Source organism: Haematobia irritans, chromosome 3 (genome assembly GCF_050003625.1).
Source record: "Haematobia irritans isolate KBUSLIRL chromosome 3, ASM5000362v1, whole genome shotgun sequence".
NCBI classification, from domain to species: Eukaryota; Metazoa; Arthropoda; class Insecta; order Diptera; family Muscidae; genus Haematobia; species Haematobia irritans.
In genome coordinates, this window is record NC_134399.1 from 132,333,272 (window position 1) to 132,359,971 (window position 26,700).

Consider the following 26,700-nt stretch of genomic DNA (forward strand, 5'->3'; position numbering starts at 1 on the left):
TGAAAAACAAACGGTAAAAAGTTCAACAGAAAACTTGCCTGATGGGCAAACATTAACAACATTTACGTTCTTTTCGCTGAAGAGTGCACACGCTCATTACAGTTTCGTTGTGAATAATAAACATAGATGGGTGAGGTTAGTTAAATTGGTGTTTTTTGTATACTCGCAAGAAATTTAGTGTACATTTTTAATCTTTAGTGAAAATGCCCCGGGGAAGTGAACTTTCAGATGAAGAAAGCGGAACAATTACGGTGATGAACCTTGGTTGCACAAAACTTGGATAAATGGACACGGTGATACGATTATCATTTTTTGATCTTAGAAATAAGAGGCTTCTTTTCTTAAGTGAAAGTCACAATATATGTTCATTATATTACTTAATTTATCATTATATATTATTTCTTACTGTATATAAACCATATTTCAAAGATCTTAACAAAAAATAATACACTACCAATTACTACACTCAAATGCGCTAATTGGTTGGGTTTCATTAATATAACTTTTGTGTTCATTTATACAACGTTCGCCTTTCATTCATACAATGAATAATTTTCATTCATACAACGTATAAGCTGCACCCATACAACGAATAAATTTCATTCATACAACGAATAATATTCGTTAATACAACGAAAAGGCTACGTAATAGCAACGTAATTATTCGTTAATACTACGAAATGTATTCCATAAAGTGTTTCGTAAATATAACGTAAAATTACGTTGTTATAACGAAATGCTACGTTGGCTGACTTTTAATGAAGAATTTCGTTAATACAACGTAGAAATTCATCGTATTAACGAAACTTTTTCTACCAGTGTAGGATGGGGGTATATTAACTTTGTCATTCCATTTGTAACACAGAGAAATATTGCTCTAAGACTCCATAAAGTATATATATTCTGGGTCGTGGTGAAATTCTGAGTCGATCTGAGCATGTCCGTCCGTCCGTCCGTCTGTTGAAATCACGCTAACTTCCGAACGAAACAAGCTATCGACTTGAAACTTGGCACAAGTAGTTGTTATTGATGTAGGTCGAATGGTATTGCAAATGGGCCATATCGGTCGACGTTTACGTATAACCCCCATATAAACGGACCCCCAAATTTGGCTTGCGATTGCTCTAAGAGAAGCAAATTTCATACGTGGTCTTAGTATATGGTCTCTAACAACCATGCAAGAATTGGTCCATATCGGTCCATAATTATATATAGCCCCATATAAACCGTTCCCCAGACTTGATCTCCGGAGCCTCGTAGAGGAGCATAGGTCATCCGATCCGATTGAAATTTGGTACGTGGTGTTAGTATATTGTCTTTAACAACCATGCCAAAATTGGTCCATATCGGTCCATAATTACATATAGCCCCCATATAAACCGATCCCCCGATTTAGCTTGCGGAGCCTCTAAGAGGAGCATAAGTCATCCGATCCGGTTGAAATTTGGTACATGGTGTTAGTATATGGTCTCTAACAACCATGCAAGAATTGGTCCATATCGGTCCATAATTACATATAGCCCCCATATAAACCGATCCCCAGATTTGTCCTTCGGATGAAATTTGGAACATGGTGTTAGAATGTGGTCTCTAACAAACACGCAAGAATTGGTCCATAATTATAAATAGCCCCCATATAAGCCGTTCCCCAGACTTTATCTCCGGAGCCTCTTGGAGGAGCAAAATTCATCCGATCCGGTTGAAATTTGGTACGTGGTGTTAGAATCTGGTCTCTAACAAACACGCAAGAATTGGTCCATATCGGTCCATAATTATATATAGCCCCCATATAAACCGTTCCCCAGATTTGATCTCCGGAGCCTCTTGGAGGAGCAAAATTCATCCGATCCGGTTGAAATTTGCAACGTGGTGTTAGTATAAGGCCGCTAATAACCATGCCAAAATTGGTCCGTATCGGTCTATAGTTATATATAGCAGATCCCCAATCACACAAAAATTGGTCCATATCGGTTCATAATCATGGTTGCCACTCGCGCCAAAAATAATCTACCAAAATTTTATTTTTATAGAAAACATTGTCAAAATGTTATTTCTATAGAATATTTTGTCAAAATTTTATTTCTATAGAAAATTTTGTCAAAATTGTATTTCTATAGAAAATTTTTTCCTAATTTTATTTCGATAGAAAATTTTGTCAAAATTTTATTTCTATAGAAAATTTTTTCCTAATTTTATTTCGATAGAAAATTTTGTCAAAATTTTATTTCTATAGAAATTTTTTTTCAAATTTTACTTCTATAGAAAATGTTGTCAACATTTTATTTTGTCAAAATTTTATTTCTATACAAACTTTAAACTTAATTATATACGTATTTAATCGGCCTTTTTTAGTTTAATATATACCACGTATGGTATATATTACGATGTTAGGAAGTTTTAAGATACCTTGCCATCGGCTTCAGTAGAAGTTTCTACGCAATCCATGGTGGAGGGTACATAAGCTTCGGCCTGGCCGAACTTACGGCCGAAAATTTTCATTGCCAACACTGACTATAGCTCCTAATATCAAACATATCGGCTCAGTTTGTGACAAAACTCCCATAAAAATTTACTCTTTAATGTCCTTAAATATGGAAATGCGGTTTATCTCCCAAATCTATACCAATGTTACCGCACAAATACTTATGTTTACTAATTCAGTAGGGATGGTTTAGGGTATGATATAGTCGGCCCCGCCCGACTTTCTATTTTACTTACTTGTTTAATAATGGACTCAATATTAGTGAGATACTAACTCTGTATGTGCATAATCAACTATAGCTCCTAATATGGGACATTTCTGTTCAGATTGTGACAAACCTCCCATAAAAATGTACCCTTTAATGTTCTTAAATATGGAAATGCGGTTTATCTCCAAAAATAACATATTGCTCTTGCAACATGTTTGAGGTGATCATATTCCTTCTCGGCGTGATTCATTTTAAAACATTTAAATATTCTTATAATTTTTCCATTTTGTACAGCAACGATAACTGGCCGAGATATGGCTGCCACTGAAACTGACGTTAAGGAACTATCAGCTGCAGTTGCGAGGTAGGTATTGTGTATTTATATTATGGACATTAGTCAAAACAAAACATTATCTTCATCTTTTATAACTTTTATTAGAAACTTGAAGTTTTGAATCATTTGAATTCGAATTTTAAGTGTATGAATTTCGACTTAATCGCATGGACTATGATTCTTATTATTGATAAAAAATGTGAACGATATTTCTCATTAGATTCTTATCGAATCTAATTCTTTAGTTTAGTCTGCACAGTAATGGTATCATGTCCTCAGCCCATGGAGTCTTCAATGTTAGAAATACAGATTCAAATATCCGATCGAAGTCTAAGTGATTTTTTTTATACACCCAGAAAAGGAATATGATCACCTTCAACATTTTTCAAGAGCAAAATGTTATTTTTGGATGGTGACCATGTAACTTGTTTCAAATTAGTCGAGTAAGCTTATTCTTATACCCTCCACCATAGGATGGGGGGTATATTAACTTTGTCATTCCGTTTGTAACACATCGAAAGATTGCTCTAAGACCCCATAAAGTATATATATTCTGGGTCGCGCTGAAATTCTGAGTCGATCTAAGCATGTCCGTCCGTCCATTCGTCTGTGGAAATCACGCTAACAAAACAAGCTATCGACTTGAAACTTGGCACAAGTAGTTGTTATTGATGTAGGTCGGATGGTATTGCAAATGGGCCATATCGGTCCACTTTTACGTATAGCCCCCATATAAACGGTACATGGTGTAAGTATATGGTCTCTAACAACCACGCAAAAATTGGTCCACATCGCTCCATAATTATATATAGCCCACATATAAACCGATCACCAGATTTGACCTCCGGAGCCTCTTAGAAGACCAAAATTCATCTGATTCAGTTGAAATTTGGTACGTGATGTTAATATATGGCCTCAAAAACCCATGCAAAAATTGGTCGATATCGGTCCATAATTATATATAGGCCCCATATAACCGATCCCCAGATTTGACCTCCGGAGCACCGTGGAAGAGCAAAATTCTTCCCATGCGGTTGAAATTTGGTACGTGATGTTAGTACAGGGTATCCAACAACCATACAGGAATTGGTTCCTATCAGTCCATAATAATATATAGCTCCCATATAACCCGATCCCCAGATTTGACCTCCGGTGTCTTTTGGAGAAGGTTGAAATTTGGTACGTGGTTGTAGCATATGATATTTAACAACCATGTGAGTTGAAATTTGTGGATGACAGTCTTTCGTAGAAGTTTCTACGCAATCCATGGTGGAGGGTACATAAGATTTGGCCTGGCCGAACTTACGGCCGTATATACTTGTTTTATTTTATTATGATATATTGGTATTACTCAATTATGTGTGGAAGAAAATATCGGCCAAATGGGCGCCGCGACCTCGGTGGCACACCTTCATCCGATGGTCCAAATTTTCGATGACGCTGAGGCATAATGGAGGTTCTATGCCGTTAATGTGCCGAATTATCTCATCCTTTAGCTCTTGAATTGTTGCTGGCTTATCGACGTACACCTTTTCTTTCAAATAATCCCAAAGAAAAAAGTCCAACGGTGTCAAATCACATGGTCTTGGCGGCCAATTGACATCGCCATTACGTGAGATAACACGGCCATTGAATTTGTTGCGCAAAAGAGCCATTGTTTCGTTAGCTGTGTGGCAAGTGGCACCGTCATGCTGAAACCACATTTCGTCCACATCCATATATTCCAATTCGGGCCATAAAAAGTTCGTTATCATCTCACGATAGCGAACACCATTCACAGTATCTGCCTGACTGGCCACATTTTGGAAAAAAATACGGCCCGATGATGCCGCCAGCCCATAAACCGCACCAAACAGTCACTCTTTGTGGGTGCATTGGTTTTTCGACAATCACTCTTGGATTCTCATTCGCCCAAATGCGGCAATTCTGTTTATTGACGAATCCACTGAGGTGAAAATGTGCCTCATCACTGAAGATGATTTTCTTCGAAAATTGATCATCCACTGTTGCCATTTCCTGTTTATTTTTCAAGCTACAGGTCCAATAATCACATTCTATATGTCATCCATTCAAAATCTCAACTTATTTTTCCCTTCTCTCTCTCTCTCCAAAATAGATGTGAAAAATACATCGCCGAAATTGCTTTTAACTTCATCTATGAAATTAAAAGCATTCGAACGTTTGCTGCACGTTACAAATATAAGGAGGAAAAGGAAGTTTTGGATCTAGGAATTAATGTCATGAGAGAGGTGAGCCAAAATGATTTTCTTTCGCAGCATTAATAAAGTAGGCGTCTTAGTAATTTGATCATTCTTTTTTCAACAGTCAATTTCGAAATTTTCTCAACTACGTGGTACGGATCCCAGTTACCTGGAGCACGTTGAGCCCGTAATGGATGTAGTGTATAGAGCCATTCAACGTAATAAATATAGAAAAGAAAATAGTGCTAATGGCTTATTCCACATATTCATAGGAGTAAGTCTTAGATTTTGTCGTCAATTGAAAATTGTAATCTAATTTATTGCGTACCACGTTTAGGCTTTCGAGACCAGCTCTATGTCAATTTTCTTCATACTAACATTGCTATCGATTCATCCTGAGATACAACAGAAAGTATACGAGGAAATCTGCGATATATTTCCCGATGACGATGATGGTGAATTCTATGTGCATTATGAAGATCTTAGTCGTCTGAGGTATCTCGAAATGGTTATGAATGAAACTCTGAGACTTCTACCCGTCATACCACAAGTAGGACGCAGAGTAAAAGGTGGTGATCTAATACTGAGCAATGGAGCTGTGTTACCTGAAGGCCAAAGAATAATGATTGACATCTACGATTTGCATCGCAGCAAGGAAATTTGGGGTCCCGATGCAGATAAATTCAATCCGGATAATTTTCTACCGGAGAAAATTAAATCAAGACATCCCTATGCTTTTATTCCATTTACCAAAGGTGTACGTTCGTGCATAGGTATGTATCATATATATGCGCAATACCATTTTTTTACCTCTGCCTGGAAAGGATATGAGGTATAACAAGTATATACGGCCGTAAGTTCGGCCAGGCCGAAGCTTATGTACCCTCCACCATGGATTACGTAGAAACTTCTTCTAAACACTGCCATCCACAATCGAATTACTTAACCCCTTCGACCCCGAATTTTTATAGGTATCGCTAAATTTTTTTACTTTTAATCATGTTGAAGTCATTTAAGAAGCGTCTAGCCAAAATTTCGGGTCGCCGGGCCCATTCGTTTAGGCGGTAGAGAATGTTGCCTGTGGGCAACTTTGGGCAATTGTGACTACAAACTATTTTGTTTTGTAATGATGGACGTATTACGTTTTATTGGATTTTTGTTAAGCTTTTTGTTATTTTACAGTAAATATATACTTAGATGCGCGCGTGAGTGGAATTTCAATCACATTCACGAAGAAATATTTGTACTCACGCATGCCATGTGGGTAGGAATTCACGGTCACGAAATGAAAAGTCATACTCGCACACGCTCACACATGAACAATGTTTATGTCTCACGCTTTCGCACGATTCACTACAATTTTCGTAATTCACGACAAATTTCGTAAGTCACGAATATTTTCGGAACACGACAATTGTCGTGGCTCTATAAAATTCTGGTAATTAACGAAATTTCTCGTGACTCACGCTATTGAAATCTTAAGCGTGATTAAATATGTAAAGGTGATTAAAATCGGTGAGCTTGAATTTAATCGTGAACGTGAATTTGTTCGTGATTGTGACTTTTTGTGTCTGTTTTACCGTGAGTTCGAATTTTATCGTGAATATGAATTTTATGGTTAACGCGAATTTTATCTTGAGCGTGAGTTGGATCGTGAGCGTGGGTTGGATCGTGAAAGTAAATTTTTATCGGGAGCGTGATTTCGGAGAAAGTTTACTCACTCACAATCACGACCACAATTTGATTTTTACTCACGCTCACGCGCCACACATTTTTCTTTAATCCCGTTCACGCACATTCACGAGGTTTCGTTTAAATTTCATTCACGAGATTTCGTTTAAATTTCATTCACGGCTTTGCGTGAATCACGCGTGACTCACGAAAATGTTTTGTTTTTTTTTGTTTTTAACCCATGTCAATTTAACTGGCGGTGTAAAAAACCAAAGTATTATAAAGCGTCAATATTCGTGCTAATCCACTAGTAAATATGTTGCCAAGAAGTGGCGTCCTCCCTTTTTACGATTCCTTCCAAATTCCCCACTGCACTGCAGATATGTTTTCCACATCATCGCCGCATTTCTCGTCACTGGGACATCCCAATTGAAGTTCAACATTTTTTCAAAATCATTGTTTTTCAAACCTTTTTTCTCCAGGTCTTATGTTCAAAAATATGTAATTTTACTACCACAATTACCCAAAGTTGCCCACAGGCAACTTTTCAATTTTAAAAATGTCCCATCTGTTGTTTTTTTGCAATTCTAAGATTTGACTTCCAGAAATATTTTATTTGACATATACTACAATAGATTTAATAAAAACTTTCAACATATTAGTTGTAATTTTTGAAAAAAGTCACATGTATAAAAACCTCTTTTTAAATTCGCAAATATTTTTTTCTTGAGGTACGTGCGTATTAATGAATATTTTTTTGCTAATTGGCAACCAAATTAGCTGATTTTTCATTCAACTTGAAGAAAACACTTGTAGCTTTCGACACCGTTACAGTTTTATGAACAAAAACAAAAACAACGCTGACAGTGAGTCTCAAAACACAAAAAGTTGCCCACAGGCAACTTTAGGGTCGAAAGGGTTAAGCTGCGGTAACGCTTGACGATGGCAAGGTATCTTAAAACCTCCTAACACCGTCTTCTAAATTGTATGTAAGTCCATACGTGGTATATATTAAATCAAAAAATCTATAGAAAAAAAATGTTAACAAAATTTTCTATAGAAATAAAGTTTTGACAAAATTTTCTATAGAAATAAAATTTTCACAATATTTTCTATAGGAATAAAATTTTGACAACATTTTCTATAGAGATAAAGTTTTGACAAAATTTTCTATAGAAATAAAGTTTTGACAAAATTTTCTATAGAAATGAAATTTTAATAAAATTTTCTATAGAAATAACATTTTCACAAAATTTTCTATAGAAATAAAATTTTGACAAAATTTTCTATAGAAATAAAGTTTTGACAAAATTTTCTATAGAAATAAAGTTTTGACAAAATCTTCTATAGAAATGAAATTTTAATAAAATTTTCTATAGAAATAAAATTTTAACAAAATTTTTATAGAGATAAAATTTTGGTAGATTATTTTTGGCTCGATTGGCAACCATGATTATGAACCGATATGGACAAATTTCTGTGTGATTGGAAATCGCCTATTTATAACTATAGACCGATATGGACCATTTTTGGTATGGTTGTTAGCGGCCATATACTAACACCACGTTCCAAATTTGAACCGGATCGGATGAATGTTGCTCCTCCAAGAGACTCCGGAGGTCAAATCTGGAGAATGGTTTATATGGGGGCTATATAATTGTGAACCGATGTGGACCAATTTTTGCATGGATGTTAGAGACCATATACTAACAACACGTTCCACATTTGAACCGGATCGGATGGAGTTTGCTCCTCCAAGAGGCTCCGGAGGTCAAATCTGGAGAATGGTTTATATGGGGGCCAGATGTAATTATGGACCGATGTGGACCAAGTTTTGCATGGTTATTAGAGACCATATACCAACACCATGTTCCAAATTTCAACCGGATTGGATGAATGTTGCTCCTCCAAGAGACTCCGGAGGTCAAATTTGGAGAATGGTTTATACGGGGGCTATATATAATTGTGAACCGATGTGGACCAATTTTTGCATGGATGTTAGAGACTATATACTAACACCACGTTCCACATTTGAACCGGATCGGATGAAATTTGCTTCCGCAAGCCAAATCTGGGAATCGGTTTATATGGGGGCTATATATAATTATGGACCGATATGGACCAATTCTGGCACGGTTGTTAAAGATCATATACTTACACCATGTTCCAAATTTCAACCGGATTGGATAGGGACCAATTTCGGTATGTTTGTTAGCGGCCATATACTAACACCACGTTCCAAATTTGAACCGGATCGGATAAATGTTGCTCCTCCAAGAGACTCCGGAGGTCAAATTTGGAGAATGGTTTATACGGGGGCTATATATAATTGTGAACCGATGTGGACCAATTTTTGCATGGATGTTAGAGACCATATACCAACACCATGTACCAAATTTCAGCCGGATCGGATGAAATTTGCTTCTCTGTTAGGCTCCGCAAGCCAAATCTGGGAATTGGTTTATATGGGAGCTATATATAATTACGGACCGATGTGGACCCATTTTTGCATGGTTGATAGAGATCATATACCAACATCATGTACCAAATTTCAGTCGGATCGGATGAAATTTGCTTCTCTTTGAGGCTCCGCAAGCCAAATCTGGGAATCGGTTTATATGGGGGCTATATATAATTATGGACCGATGTGGACCAATTTTTGCATGGTTATTAGAGACCATATACCAACACAATGCACCAAATTTCAGCCGGATCGGATGAAATTTGCTTCTCTGTTAGGCTCCGCAAGCCAAATCTGGGAATTGGTTTATATGGGAGCTATATATAATTACGGACCGATGTGGACCCATTTTTGCATGGTTGATAGAGATCATATACCAACATCATGTACCAAATTTCAGTCGGATCGGATGAAATTTGCTTCTCTTTTAGGCTCCGCAAGCCAAATCTGGGAATCGGTTTATATGGGAGCTATATATAATTACGGATCAATGTGGACCAATTTTTGCATGATTGATAGAGACCATATACCAACTCCATGTACCAAATTTCAGTGGGATCGGATGAAATTTGCTTCTCTCAGAGGCTCTGCAAGCCAAATCTAGGGGATCGGTTTATATGGGGGCTATATATAATTATGAACCGATGTGGACCAATTTTAGCATGTTTTTAGAGACCATATACCAACACCATGTACCAAATTTCAGCCGTAGCGGATTAAATTTGCTTCTCTTTTAGGCTCCGCAAGCCAAATCTGGGAATCGGTTTATATGGGAGCTATATATAATTACGGATATATGTGGACCAATTTTTGCATGGTTGATAGAGACCACATACTAACATCATCTACCAAATTTCGGTCGGATTGGATGAAATTTGCTTCTCGTTTAGGCTCCGCAAGCCAAATCTGAGGGTCCCTTTATATGGGGGCTATACGTAAAAGTGGACCGATATGGCCCATTTTCAATACCATCCGGTAATGCTGGTGACATTTCTGAGGGTTTCAAAGCTTCTCTAAGTGGTTTCACTGCAATGTGGAACGCCGTTCGGACTCGGCTATAAAAAGGAGGTCCCTTGTCATTGAGCATAACATAGAATCGGGCAGCACTCAGTGATAAGAGAGAAGTTCACCAATGTGGTATCACAATGGACTGAATAGTCTAAGCGAGCCTGATACATCGGGCTGCCACCTAACCTAACCTAATACCATCCGGCCTACATCAATAACAATTACTTGTGCCAAGTTTCAAGGCGATATTTTGTTTCGTTCGCAAGTTAGCGTGATTTCAACAGACGGACGGACATGCTTAGATCGACTCAGAATTTCACCACGACCCAGAATATATATACTTTATGGGGTCTTAGAGCAATATTTCGGTGTGTTACAAACGGAATGACAAAGTTAATATACCCCCATCCTATTGGATACCGAAGACTGAGTGATTTCAATGCAAATAATTTGTGGGTCCTTGATTTGCTAAACAAAATTCCTATAATCTCAGTTAGTAACTACAGGCCTGGGAGTGAAGTTTCAGTGGCTGAATTCCAGTAAGGTGTTTGAGGTGATCATATGTTATTTCTTCTCTGAAGCATTGCTTGAGAAATAAAGTCAGTAACTGAGGAATATGGTCTCAGTGACTAAACTGCAGACCGAGACGGAAGTTATAATTACTGAATCGATAACGAAATCTCAGGATTTGATCTGCGACTGAACTTCTGATAAAAGTCTCAGTGACTAAAAATCTGACTGCAGACCAAAGCTACTTGCCGAAATCTCAATTATTGATATGTAGATAGATTTCCTATTAGAGACCGAAACCCCAGTGATTTAAATGCAGATGAAATCTGAGCTCTTGATTTGGAGAAAAAAGTCCAAGCGATTAAAGAATATCTCAGTGACCAACTTACAGACGGAGGCCGAAGTTGCAGTTGATCTGCAGATTGAATTTTCCATTCTTAAACTAAATACCAAAGTCTGAATGGATAACTTTAGATCGAAGTTTCAATGATAGACATAAAGTCCAGTGTCTAAATGCAGAACAAACTCTCGGTTGGTCAACTGGAGACTGAAGTTCCAGTGATTGCAATGAAGACGAAGTCTAAATTATTGCGTTGAAAACTGCCGTATTATTGATTGAGGTATGAAGTTTCAATCGCGACCAAGTTCTCAGTGACATAGTTGCAGAACCAATCGTAAGTGGGTGATCTGTAGTCTAGATTTTTTAAATACAGACCGAAGCCAAGGTTATGTTATGTTAGCTATAGTGGTGGCCCGTTATTTGGGCTCACTTAGACTATTCACTCCATTATGGTACCACGAGTGGTGAACATCTCTCTTATTAATAAGTTCTGTCCGATTCTATGTTTACCTCATTGACAAGGTACCTGCTTTTTAAAACCGAATCTGAACAGCTCTCACATTAGAACTTCTTAGAAAAGCTTTGAAACACCCAGAAATGTCATCGGCATTACTGAGAGACGATAATCCTCCACTGGAAAATTTTTGGTGTTTGATCGAAACTTAGGATTGAACCCAAGAACTTCTTTATACGAGGCGGGAATGCGAACCATTACATCGCGGTGGTTTCCAGACCGAAATCAAAGTGATCAAGCTTTGCAAAACTGAGAAATGCCACCAGCAATACTAAGAGGGGAAAATCTACTGCTGTTGGTGGTTGGTCGAAGTTGGGATTGATTCTATGACCCTCTTAAAACGTAGTGGGCGTGCTAACCATTGTACCACGCTGGTTACCAGACCGAAGCCCTAGCGATTGTAAAAGGCAGAGGAAGTCTAAATGATTTAGTTGCAGAACGCAGGTCCGGATCAAAGTTTCAGTGATTATAAATCCAACCGAAGCTGCACCCCAAATTTACTGGCTGATGCTAAAGACCAAGGTGTAAGTAGATCAACTAAAGACCGAAGTAATTCAAATACATTGGTAGTCTAAAGGATTGCGTTGCAGAACGCAGTGTAATTGATTGAGTTTGGCTGATAAGTCACCGGTCTAACAAAGAAAACCCCATTTTTTTGTCAAAATTCGTTTTTATTATTCAACATAGTTCCCTTCAAGAGCTATACAACGATTATAACGACCCTCCAATTGTTTGATACCATTTTGGTAGTACTCCTTCGGTTTTGCCTCAAAATAGGCCTCTGTTTCGGCGATCACCTCTTCATTGCAGCCAAATTTTTTCCCTGCGAGCACCCTTTTGAGGTCTGAGAACAAGGAAAAGTCGCCGGGGCCAGATCTGGAGAATACGGTGGGTGGGGAAGCAATTCGAAGCCCAATTCATGAATTTTTGCCAATGTTCTCAATGACTTGTGTTAATATACCCCCCCCATAGGATGGGGGTATATTAACTTTGTCATTCCGTTTGTAACACATCGAAATATTGCTCTAAGACCCCATAAAGTATATATATTCTGGGTCGTGGTGAAATTCTGAGTGGATCTGAGCATGTCCGTCCGTCCGTCTGTTGAAATCACGCTAACTTCCGAACGAAACAAGCTATCGACTTGAAACTTGGCACAAGTAGTTGTTATTGATGTAGGTCGGATGGTATTGCAAATGGGCCATATCGGTCCACTTTTACGTATAGCCCCCATATAAACGGACCCCCAAATTTGGCTTGCGATTGCTCTAAGGGAAGCAAATTTCATCCGATCCCGCTGAAATTTGGTACATGGTGTTAGTATAAGGTCTCTAACAACCATGCAAAAATTGGTCAATATCGGTCCACTTTTACGTTTAGCCTCCATATAAACGGACCCCCAAATTTGGCTTGCAGATCCTCTAAGAGAAGCAAGTTTCATCTGATCCGGCTGAAATTTGGTACATGGTGTTAGTATACGGTCTCTAACAACCATGCAGAAATTGGTCCAGATCGGTCCATAATTATATATAGCCCCCATATAAACGGACCCCCAAATTTGGCTTGCCATTGCTCTAAGAGAAGCAAATTTCATCCGATCCCGCTGAAATTTGGTACATGGTGTAAGTATACGGTCTCTAACAACCATGCAGAAATTGGTCCATATCGGTCCATAATTATATATAGCCCCCATATAAACCGATCCCCAGATTTGACCTACGGAGCCTCTTAGAGGAGCAAAATTCATCCGATCCGGTTGCAATTGAGTACGTGGTGTTAGTATATGGTCTCTAACAACCATGCAAGAATTGGTCCATATCGGCCCATAATTATATATAGCCCCCATATAAATCGATCCCCAGATTTGTCTTCCGGAGCCTCTTGGAGGAGCAAAATTCATCCGATCCGGTTGAAATTTGGAATGTGGTGTTAGAATGTGGTATCCAACAAACACGCAAGAATTGGTCCATATCGGTCCATAATTATATATAGCCCCCATATAAACCGTCCCCCAAATTTGATCTCCGGAGCCGCAACCCAAGTAATTCGATTGTGGATGACAATCTTCAGTAGAAGTTTCTACGCAATCCATGGTAGAGGGTACATAAGCGTCGGCCGTATATACTTGTTTCTTCTTCATATGGGGCCGTTTTGCCGCGTTTTCGACCTTCAAACGCTCCAATAACGCCATATAATAGTCACTGTTGATGGTTTTTCCCTTCTCAAGATAGTCGATAAAAAGTATTCCATCCGCATCCCAAAACAGCAGAGGCCATTACTTTGCCAGCGGACTTTTGAGTCTTTCCACGCTTCGGAGACAGTTCACCGGTCGCTATCCACTCAGCCGACTATCGATTGGACTCAGGAGTGTAGTGATGGAGCCATTTTTCATCCATTGTCACATATCGACGGAAAAACTCGGGTGTATTACGAGTTAACAGCTGTAAACACCGCTCAGAATTATCAACACGTTGTTGTTTTTGGTAAAATGTGAGCTCGCGCGGCACACATTTTGCACAGAGCTTCCGCATATCCGAAATATTGACGAATATGATATGACCAACACGTTCCTTTGATATCTTTAAGGCCTCTGCTATCTCGATCAACTTCATTTTACGGTCTTTAAAAATCATTTTGTGGGTTGTTTTTTTGTTTGATGTTTTCGTCGGTAACCATCTCTTTCGGGCGTCCACTGCGTACACCGTCCTCCGTGCTCATTTCACCACGCTTGAATTTTGCATACCAATCAATTATTGCTGATTTCCCTTGGGGCAGAGTCCGGAAACTCATTATCAAGCCAAGTTTTTGCCAAGTTTTTGGACTTATCAGCTAACCTTAACTACAGACCGGAATGGAAGCTTCACTGACTGCACTGGGGAACCAAATCTCAGTATTTGATCTGCCGAACATAGTCTGAGCGATTTAACTTCAGGGCAAGTCCGACGAAGCCCCATTCTAATTCCACGGACGGACACCAGAGAACGATGTTCAATTGGTTCAACTGATCGAAGTGATTGAAATGCAAAGGAATTTTAAATGATTTAAATACAGAACGCAGTCCCAGTGATTGAGGACTAAAGTCTCAGTGACTAAACTACAGACCATGATGGAAGTTTTAACAGGAAAACTAAATCTCAGTGTTTGATCTGCCGACCGACCAAAGTCTCAAATGAAAGTTTCAGTGTTTGGACAGGAGAGAGATGGAAGTTCCAGTTATCGAACAGGAGAACAAATCTCAGTGATTGATCTGTAGAATGAAATCTGAGCGATTAAGCTCCAGATGAAAACGATTAAGCTCCAGATGAAAGTCTCCAAATCGGACATAAGCCGCTATTCCTAAACCACTTATCAATGCTACGGGCCGACAATTATTTAGTTGCACAACGCAGTCTCAGTGATTGAGGTCTACAGTCACAGTGACAAAATTACAGACCGAAATGAAAGTTTCAGTGATTGAACAGGAAAAGAAATCCCAGTCTTTGATCTGCTGACCGAAGTCTGAGCTATTAAACTTCAAATCAAAAATCAGCTTTAAGACTCAACTCCTGAACTGCAGACCAATGATACGGACCGAAACTTCAATGATTGAAACATGGATCTAAGTCTCAAGGGTCCAATGGAGGCCCGAAATCTAAATGAAGATGAAGTCGGTTGAATAAAATCCCAGCGATTAAGGACCGAACTCTAAGTACTGAAGAACACAGTCCAGTGATTGAGGAATAAGGTTTCATTGAGTAAACTTCAGATCAAGACTAATTTTTCAATGACTGAGTTTCAGATCTAAGTCCCTGGTTGAATGCTTAAGTTGAAACTTTCAGTGTTGGAAGAATGTAGTCTTAGTCAATAAGCTACAGATCGGGATTTATGTTTCAGAACCAGGTCTCAGTGGATGACCCGCAGACAGAATTCTTAGGGAATTAACTGAAGAACTCCTTAAATTGTAGACCAAAGACTCAATGAAAATATTTAAAAATGCCGACTTTTTTATACTCATTGTCATCGCTAATCCAGTAGCAGAGAGAAGGTAAATGTATCCGACACACACATTTTAATGAAAATGACAGGACTAAACGTGGATCCCAACATTTTAAGAATTTGGGCTGGGAAACCAAATCCCTTGGGTTGAACTGCCAACCGAAGTTTCAGTGTTTGAACCCCATTTTACATGTAAATCTCAAGTTCACTGAGCAATTTGCATACCGAAATCTTAGAAGATGACCGCCCGTCCCCCTCTTCTGAATTCCTAGCAATGCCAATGTAAGCGAAGCTCACTCATCAGGCTCACTTAGACTATTCAGTCCATTGTGATACCACATTGGTGAACTTCTCTCTTATCACTGAGTGCTGCCCGATTCCATGTTAAGCTCAATGACAAGGGACCTCCTTTTTATAGCCGAGTCCGAACGGCGTTTCACATTGCAGTGAAACCACTTAGAGAAGCTTTGAAAACCCTCAGAAATGTTACCAGCATAACTGAGGTGGGATAATCCACCGCTGAAAAATTTTTTTTGGTGTTCGGTCGATGCAGAAATCGAACCCAAGACCTTGTGTATGCAAGGCGGGCATGCTAACCATTGCACCACGGTGGCTCCCAAGCTGTAGTAACTGTACACAAGCAGCACACTATTGACCGAAAACTCATTGGTTGAACACCCAAACCAATCCTCAAAGGTGAATGAGGCTTCACTGAGCATGTGTCAGTGGTTTCTCTGCAGTCCTAAGAACGTAGAACTGGAGTACGATGCGATAGATGACCTTAGTCGAATTTTTGAAAACTCAATCCATTGTATCCGACTTAATTGAAATTCATCGAATTGATCAATTCAGTTTTTAGTTCAAATCGTCAGCCGATTCCATGTTTCCATAACCGAGTCTGTCATTCAGAGGTTCTCTTAGTTTGACATTAACTTCAGTAGTCTTTTTATACCCTCCACCATAGGATGCGGGGTATATTAACTTTGTCATTCCGTTTGTAACACATCGAAATATTGCTCTAAGACCCCCATAAAGTATATATATTCTGGGTCGTGGTGAAATTCTGAGTCGATCTAAGCATGTCCGTCCGTCCGTCTGTTAAAATCACTCTAACTTCCGAACGCAACAAGCTATCGACTTGAAACTTGGCACAAGTAGTTGTTATTGATGAAGGTCGGATGGTATTGAAAATGGGCCATATCGGTCCACTTTTACGTATAGCCCCCATATAAAGGGACCCTCAGATTTGGGTTGTGGAGCCTCTAACAGAAGCATATTTCATCCGATCCGGCTGAAATTTGTTACATGGTGTTGGTCTGTGGTCTCTAATAACCAATCAAAACTTGGTCCACATCGGTTCATAATTATATATAGCCCCCATATAAACCGATCCCCAGATTTGGCTTGCGATGCCTCAAAGAGAAGCAAATTCCATCCGACCTTGCTGAAATTTGGTACATGGTGTTGGTATATGGTCTCTAACAACCATGCAAAAATTGGTCCACATGGATCCATAATTATATATAGCCCCCATATAAACCGTTCTCCAGATTTGACCTCCGGAGCGTCTTGGAAGAGCAAAATTCATCCGATCCGATTCAAATTTGGAACGTCGTGTTAGTATATGGCCGCTAACAACCATACCAAAATTGATCCTTATCGGTCTATAGTTATATATAGCCGATCTCCAATCACACAAAAATTGATCCATATCGGTTCATAATCATGGTTGCCACTCGAGCCAAAAATAATCTACCAAAATTTTATGTCTATAGAAAATTTTGTTAAAATTTTATTTCTATAGCATATTTTTGTTAAAATTTTATTTCTATAGAAAATTTTGTCAAAATTTTATTTTTATAGATTTTTTTTTAAATTTTATTTCTATAGAAAGTTTTGTTACAATTTTATTTCTATAGAAAATTTTGTTAACATTTTATTTCTGTAGAAAATTTTGTCAAAATTTTATTTCTAAAGAAAATTTTGTCAAAATTTTATTTTTATAGAAATTTTTTTGAAAATTTTATTTCTATAGAAAATTTTGTTAAAATTTTATTTCTATAGAAAAATTTGTCAAAATTTTATGTCTATAGAAAATTTTGTTAAAAGTTTATTTCTATAAAAATTTTTTTGAAAATTTTATTTCTAGAGAAAATTTTGTTAAAATTTTATTTCTACTAGCGTAACCCGGCCCGCTTCGCTGCGCCTTCCGAAGCGTATTTGGAGGAACATCTTCGTTAACTTAGTCAACTATATCCTTCGTGCTGAAAACTTTCGAAAAGATTTCAATTCTTTTAAACAAATCGGACTACTTGATTTTTCGTTTATAGGTACAAATACGGCGGGAGAGGGTGTACCCTTTTTTTTAATAATGTTCTGTATTCAAGTAGGTGGACAATCTTCAATATTTCTTGTGAATTTTAAGTGTGGTTTGTCAAGGAAAGGTATCCTTCTCCTCAACATATCTGAAAATTAAGCACTATATTATAATAACATACAAAGAATTACTGTTTCCCATCCAATAAATCGGAAAAAGCAAAAATAGTAAAAAATTTTACCACATTAACATTTGCTAAAATGTTGGAAAATGATGCACCCTCTACGTTGGCTGCCAATTTCATGTAAATTTAAGTTCTTTACTAAAAAGAAATCTGGCAGAAAGAAGCCTGTGCAAAAATCATAAAATTATGTACCGAGTTCCCATTTACGGACAACCCTCTACTTTCAATTTAAGAAAAAAAACACGGAAAAAAGGGAACCCTCTCCCCACCTTCGCTCCACGCCGACCTGATATCGGACTATCACGTACCCTATATTAATTTCGCAACTACTCAATGGTCCCTATAAATTCTATCGAAGTAAATCGACAAAGTTTATTTCAATTTTCCCCTTCCCCAACCAGATATCGAAAAATCATATATTAATTTAAAAATCATGTATACATTTCATCACCTCCTCCCACGTTCCCTGTAAATTTCAAGTAGATCGGAGATGTTTAATTTTTGGGACGTCACTTTCCCCGATACAATATCGACAAACACCGTAGTGAGTAGCACCCCTAACCTTCCCTGAAAATTCTTGAAACTTTCCTTCAAGTGTGGGGCAAGGAAGGTTGCCTCTTCGTTCATAACCTTCCCCCACTGCTTTTGTAAATTTCAAGAAAACTTAAATTTTTTATATTTCATGTTAGCCTGATACTGAAACAGGCAATTGACGTCCAAATGCATTATATCTAATTATACAATTATGTTTCGAGCTTTATGGACAGATTTTGTTTAAGGAACATGGTTAATAGAGCCATTTTTTTTACAGTTTCAGAGGAGGACCTCCTCCCCGACCAAATGTCGGAAAGCGTATCTTTTTTTAAACGTCCCAGAAAATGTCAAGCAAATTATAAGCCTTAAAGGGGCGGCCTCTCTTCCGTCCAAAAATCACAACATCAGGTATCAACTATTACGGTTGACAGAGGTTACGATCTCTCCCCAGTCCTCTGTAAATTTCAAGTAACTCGGTAAAATTTAATTGTTTCTCTGTATGTACTTAAGAGAAGCGGATGTCTCCCTATGCCATTTTATTTTTATTAAAAAATCAGGAACCTGCTATAAATTTCATAACCCATTTTTTCCGTAAAATTTCTGTCGGGGGAGTTTAGTTTTGTTTGAACTTACAAAAAAAAAATCGGGCAAAGGGGTGGTCCCCCTCCCCGACCAAATATCGAAAAATAATGTAGCGGATTTTTGTCTACATGCCAACCCCAACATTCAATGAAAATTTCAAGCAAATCGCATAATTTTGTTCCAAGTTTCAAAAAGTAGGGCAAGGGGGAGGTCCCCCTCCCCATCCACATATGAAATCATCGGGTACCCCATATTAATTCCATAACCTCACCGCATGTTCTCTGTAAATCTCAGATAATTTAGAGAATTTTAGTTTTTTCATTGTACTTTAAAAAAAGTCGAACAAAGGAGAGGCCCCCCTCGGCCACTAAATATCGAAATAAAAAGTAGCGGATCTTTGTCTAGATGCCAACCCCAATCTTCAACGAAAATTTCAACCAAATCGGTCAAGTTTGGTCCAATTTTCAAAAAGTCCGACAAAGGGGAGGTCCCCCTCCGCGACCAGGTGTCAAAAAATGAGGTACCCTATTTTCACCACATGAACGCCCCCTACGATCTCTGAAAGTTTCAAGTAAATCGGTTCAGCCGTTTCGGAGCTAACTCGGAACATACAAACAAACAAATAAACAAACATAGATTGAATTTTATATATATAGATAGAAAATTTTGTTAAAATTTTATTTCCATAGAAAATTTTGTTAAAATTTTATTTCTATAGAAAATTTTGTTAAAATTTTATTTCTATAGAAAATTTTGTCAAAATTTTATTTCTAATGAAAATTTTGTCAAAATTTTATTTCTAAAGAAAATTTTGTCAAAATTTTATTTCTAAAGAAAATTTTGTCAAAATTTTATTTCTAAAGAAAATTTTGTCAAAATTTTATTTCTAAAGAAAATTTTGTCAAAATTTTATTTCTATAACATTTTTTTTTTTGAAAATTTTACTTCTATTGAAAATTTTGTTAAAATTTTATTTCTATAGAAAAATTTGTCAAACTGAATTATATACCTATTTGATCGAGCTTGTTATACCCTCCACCATAGGATGGGGGTATATTATTATACCCTCCACCATAGGATGGGGGTATATTAACTTTGTCATTCCGTTTGTAACACATCGAAATATTGCTCTAAGACCCCATAAAGTATATATATTCTGGGTCGTGGTGAAATTCTGAGTCGATCTAAGCATGTCCGTCCGTCCGTCCGTCTGTCCGTCTGTCCGTCCGTCCGTCTGTCCGGCTGTCCGTCCGTCTGTGGAAATCACGCTAACTTCCGAACGAAACAAGCTATCGACTTGAAACTTGGCACAAGTAGTTGTTATTGATGTAGGTCGGATGGTATTGAAAATGGGCCATATCGGACCACGTTTACGTATAGCCCCCATATAAACCGATCCCCAAATTTGGCTTGGGGAGCCTCCCGGAGCAGCAAAATTCATCCGATCCGGTTGAAATTTGGTACGTGGTCTTAGTATACGGTCTCTAACAACCATGCAAAAATTGGTCCATATCGGTCCATAATTATATATAGCCCCCATATAAACCGATCCCCAGATTTGACCTCCGGAGACTTTTGGAGGGGCAAAATTCATCCGATCCGGTTGAAATTTGGTACCTGATGTTAGTATACGGCCTCTAACAACCATGCAAAAATTGGTTCATATCGGTCCATAATTATATATAGCCCCCATATAAACCGATCCCCAGATTTGACCACCGGAGCCTCTTGGAGGAGCAAAATTCATCCGATCCGGTTGAAATTTGGTACGTGGTCTTAGTATACGGTCTCTAACAACCATGCAAAAATTGGTCCATATCGGTCCATAATTATATATAGCCCCCATATAAACCGATCCCCAGATTTGACCTCCGGAGCCTCTTGGAGGGGCAAAATTCATCCGATCCGGTTGAAATTTGGTACCTGATGTTAGTTTACGGCCTCTAATAACCATGCAAAAATTGGTTCATATCGGTCCATAATTATATATAGCCCCCATATAAACCGATCCCCAGATTTGACCTCCGGAGCCTCTCGGAAGAGCAAAATTCATCCGACCAGTTGAAATTTGGTACATGGTGTTAGTATATGGTCTCTAACAACCATGCAAAAATTGGTCCATATCGGTCCGATGACTTATTACACAAAAATTGGTCCATATCGCCAAAAATAATCTACCAAAACTTTATTTCCATAGAAAATTTTGTCAAATTTTATTACTATAGAAAGTTTTGTCAAAATTTCATTTCTATAGAAAGTTTTGTCAAAAGTTTATTTCTATACAAATGTTTGTCAAAATTTTATTTCCTTAGAAAATTTTGTCAAATTTTATTACTATAGAAAGTTTTGTTAAAATTTCATTTCTATAGAAAGTTTTGTCAAAAGTTTATTTCTATAGAAATGTTTGTCAAAATTTTATTTCTATAGAAAATTTTGTAAAAAATTTATTTCTGTAGAAAATTTTGTCAACATTTTATTTCTATACAAAATTTTGTCAAAATTTCATTTCTATACAAAATTTCGTCAACATTTTATTTCTATAGAAATTTTTGTCAAAATTTTATTGCTATAGAAAATTTTGTCAACATTTTACTTCCATAGAAAATTTTGTCAAAATTTTATTTCTATAGAAAATTTTGTCAAGGTTTCATTTCTATAGAAAATTTTGTCAAAATTTTATTTCTATAGAAAATTTTGTCAAACTAGATTATATACGTATTTAATCGGCCTTTTTTTGTTTAATATATACCCCGTATGGGCTAACTTACAATTTAGAAGACAGTGTTAAAAAGTTTTACGATACCTTGCCATCGGCAAGTGTTATCGCAACCCAAGTAATTCGATTGTGGATGACAGCCTTTAGTAGAAGTTCCTACGCAATCCATGGTGGAGGGTACATAAGATTCGGCCTGGCCGAACTTACGGCCGTATATACTTGTTTTGATTTAATATATACCACGTATGGACTTACATACAATTTAGAAGATGCTGTTATGAGGTTTTAAGATACCTTGCCATCGGCAAGCGTTACCGCAACTTAAGTAATTCGATTGTGGATGACAGTGTTTAGAAGAAGTTTCTACACAATCCATAATGGAGGGTACATAAACTTCGGCCTGGCCGAACTTACGGCCGTATATACTTGTTAAATATTCGGAATAGCCATGAGTATTACAAGCCTCTTACTTTGTATTCATTTTTCAATTTTCTATTCTTTCTAGGTATGCGATATGCCGATATGAGTGTGAAAGTTCTACTAGCCAAACTTATTAAACGGTACACATTTTCAACGACAGCCAAATTAGAGGACCTGGTTTGTGAAAATAACATCTCTACCTGTTTAACCAAGGAACCACAATTGGAAATTAAACGAAGAAAATACAGTAAATTAGCTCCATGAATAATGTGTTAAGTTTTAAGTTTTATTAGTTTCAAGTAAATGCAAAAAAAGAACAAATATTACAAATATTTTTGGGATTGTGAGGGGGGTTTGATAAGTTTGTCATGCTGTTTGTAGCATATCGAAATATTGATTGTCGATTATATGGAATACATATATACAAGCAAAACAATAACTCCTTCCTCCCAAACGATATTTTAGACACACAAATATAGTTTCCGATTTGCTTTCCGCTGTACGGAAGTTTGTTTGGAAGTAAAGTATATACATTTTGCGATAAACGTTGATATAAAAATAATTTCATAAAGACTAACTCATAAAAGATTTTTTTCTTTTCTGGCTAATTGCATCTTCCCCCACATCTTTCTCAATTTCACGAGGTTTCTTAGTTCTTAGCACCTTTTTCTGTTAGACAAACAATGTAGAAGAAATTATTCAACTTTGTAATTTTTTTTTAAATTTTACCTTTTGCCCGCACGGTGTATCGAACCGCGGACCATACAGTTTGTAAACCAATACACTATCATCAACAAGCATCACAAACAGTCAAGCAGTTATATTTATAAAGTCGATTTTTACAAAATTTGCCATGGTAAAATTTTGGCCTCTGGGCCCATATAAGTGTATATCATCGATTTCTTCCAAAATCAATAGGGTTCTGTTCTGACCCTAAACACATATATGTGCCAAGATTGTAGTCAATCGGACGAAATTGCGACGACAATGTATTCACAGGCAGAGGAACAGGCATGGCTGGATCGAATCAAGAGCACGTTTGCACAGTTTATATAATTCTAAAAATAATGGTAGATTTCTTAGTGTTAGGTAGATTGGTAGAATTCCTGATGTTTTGGTAAAATATTCAATACATTCATCTCTAATTAAGAGGTATTTAAATTTTCTATAGAAATAAAATTTTGACAAAATTTTCTATAGATATAAAATTTTGACAAAATATTCTATAGAAATAAGATTTTGACAAAATTTTCTATAGAAATAAAATTTTGACAAAATTTCTATAGAAATAAAATTTTGACATAGGTTAGGTTAGGTTAGGTGGCAGCCCGATGTATCAGGCTCACTTAGACTATTCAGTCCATTGTGATACCACATAGGTGAACTTCTCTCTTATCACTTAGTGCTGCCCGATTCCATGTTAAGCTCAATGACAAGGGACCTCCTTTTTATAGCCGAGTCCGAACGGCGTTCCACATTGCAGTGAAACCACTTAGAGAAGCTTTGAAAACCCTCAGAAATGTCACCAGCATTACTGAGGTGGGATAATCCACCGCTGAAAAACTTTTTGGTGTTCGGTCGAAGCAGGAATCGAACCCACGACCTTGTGTATGCAAGGCGGGCATGCTAACCATTGCACCTATCTGGCAAAAAATTTTGACATAATCTTCTATAAAAATAAAATTTTCTATAGAAAAAAAGTTTTTACAATATTTTCTATAGAAATAAAATGTTGACAAAATTTTCTATAATAATAAAATTTTGGCAAAATTTTCTATACTCGTAGAAATTAAATTTTGACAAAATTTCTATAGAAATAAAATTTTGACAAAATTTTCTATAGAACTAAAATTTTGACAAAATTTTCTATAGAAATAAAATTTTGATACAATTTTCTATAGATATAAAAATTGTACGATATTTTCAATAGAAAAAAAAAATTTGGCAAAAATTTCTACATAAATTAAAATTTGAAAAAAAATTTTATGGAAATAAAATTTTAATAAAATATTCTATAAAAATAAAATTTTGACAAAATCTTCTATGGAAATAAAATTTTGACACAATCTTCTATGGAAATAAAATATTGACAAAAGTTTTTATGGAAATAAAATTTTCTATAGAAATAAAATTTTGACAAAATTTTCTGTAGAAATAAAATTTTGACAAAATGTTCTATAGAACTAAAATTTTGACAAAATTTTCTGTAGAAATAGAATTTTGACAAAATTTCTATAGAAACAAAATTTTGACAAATTTTTTTTATGGAAATAAAATTTTCTATAGAAATAAAATTTTGATATAATTTTCTATAGATATAAAAATTGTACGATATTTTCAATAGAAATAAAATTTTGGCAAATTTTTTTTATAGAAATAACATTTTGACAAAATGTTCTATAATAATAACATTTTGACAAAATTTTCTATAGAAATAAAATTTTGGCAAAACTTCTGTAGAAATAAAATTTGACAAAATTTTCTATAGAAATAAAATTTTGACAAAATTTGATAGAAATAATATTTTCACAAATTTTTGTATGGAAATAAAATTTTGATAAAATTTTCTATAGAATTAAAATTTTCATACATTTTTCTATAGATATAAACATTAGAATATTTTCAATAGAAATAAAATTTTGGCAAAATTTTCTACAGAAATTAAATTTAAAACAAGTATACATAGAAGTAAGTTCGGCCGGGCCGAATCTTAAATACCCACCAACATGAACCAAATATTAGGGTTTCCTTTGAAATTTCAGAAGGGCTTGAGGACTTGAGGACTCTTCCCGAAGATAAATTTAAAGATTTCACCTATGAGGACTATATCAGATTCTGGATTTATAAGAACCATTTTTATTTGAGTTTTAGAGGAATCATTAACATCTCTTGTAAGTGTGCAAGAAAATTATAAAATAACGTCTTGATTTGAAATCTTAAATCTGTAGAAGTAAAATCTGGAAATTTTACATTGAGTTTCAATCATGATAAGTGCGCCTTATACACCCTCAAGAAGTGAAGTCGGTCTATATGGAGGCATTACCAAATGGACCGATAAAAACTTAATCCGATACACGTTTTTGTGAACCTAAAATACCAGAATATTTACAATTTCAGGCAAATCAGATAAAAACTACGGTTTCTAGAAACCCAAGGAGTTAAATCGGGAGATCGTTTTTATGGGGGCTATACTAAAATATGGGCCGATACTCACCGTTTTCGGCACACCTCTTTATGACCCGAAAATACCCCTAGATTTCCAATTTCAGGCAAATAGGATAAAAGCTTCGGATTCTAGAAGCCCAAGAAGTAAAATCGGGAAATCGGTCTATATGGGGCTATACCAAAATATGGACCGATACTCACCATTTTCGGCACACCTCTTTATGGTTCTAAAATACCTCTAGAATTCCAATTTCAGCCAAATTGGAAAAAAACTACCGTTTCTATAAGCCCAAGACCCCAAATCGGGAGGTCGTTTTATATGGGGACCATACCAAAACATGGACCGATACCCACAATTTGTGGCACACGTATTTGTGGTCCTACAAAACCTCTAGATTTCCAATTTCAGGTAAATTAAATAATAACTGCGGTTTCTATAAGCTCAAGAAGTAAAATCGGGAGATCGGTCTATATGGGGGCTATACCAAAACATGGACCGATACTCACCATTTTTGGCACACCTCTTTATGGTCATAAAATACCTCTAGATTTCAAATTTCAGGCAAATTGGATAAAAACTACGATTTCTATAAGCCAAGACCCCAAATCGCGAGGTCGGTTTATATGGGGACTATATCAAAACCTGGACCGATATAGCCCATCTTCGAACTTGACCTGCCTGCAGACAAAAGACGAGTTTGTGCAAAATTTCAGTACGATTGCTTCATTATTGAAGACTGTAGCGTGATTACAACAGACAGACAGACAGACAGACAGACAGACAGACAGACAGACAGACAGACAGACGGACAGACGGACATCGTTATATCGTCTTAGAATTTCTCCCTGATCAAGAATATATATACTTTATAAAGTCGGAAATCGATATTTCGGTGTGTTACAAACGGAATGACAAACTTATTATACCCCCGTCACCATTCTATGGTGGTGGGTATAAAAAAAATGTTATGGAAATAAAATTTTAATAAAACATTCTATAAAAATAAAATTTTGACAAAATCTTCCATGGAAATAAATTTTTTTTTTTTTTATGGAAGTAAAATGTTGACAAAATTTT

At 36.6% G+C, this 26,700-nt stretch overlaps 1 protein-coding gene across 1 annotated transcript in view; it reads left to right on the forward strand.

The window, feature by feature from the left end:
- LOC142230079 (putative cytochrome P450 313a4) overlaps nucleotides 1-22,778 on the forward strand; it is a 35,873-nt gene extending 13,095 nt beyond the window's left edge. The window contains exons 4-8 of the mRNA XM_075300707.1: nucleotides 2,985-3,054; nucleotides 5,141-5,273; nucleotides 5,350-5,499; nucleotides 5,563-5,998; nucleotides 22,543-22,778. Of these exons, the coding sequence (XP_075156822.1) occupies nucleotides 2,985-3,054; nucleotides 5,141-5,273; nucleotides 5,350-5,499; nucleotides 5,563-5,998; nucleotides 22,543-22,721 (968 nt within the window). The 3' untranslated portion in view covers nucleotides 22,722-22,778. The remainder of the gene's footprint in view (nucleotides 1-2,984; nucleotides 3,055-5,140; nucleotides 5,274-5,349; nucleotides 5,500-5,562; nucleotides 5,999-22,542) is intronic.
- The last annotated feature ends 3,922 nt before the right edge of the window (nucleotides 22,779-26,700 follow it).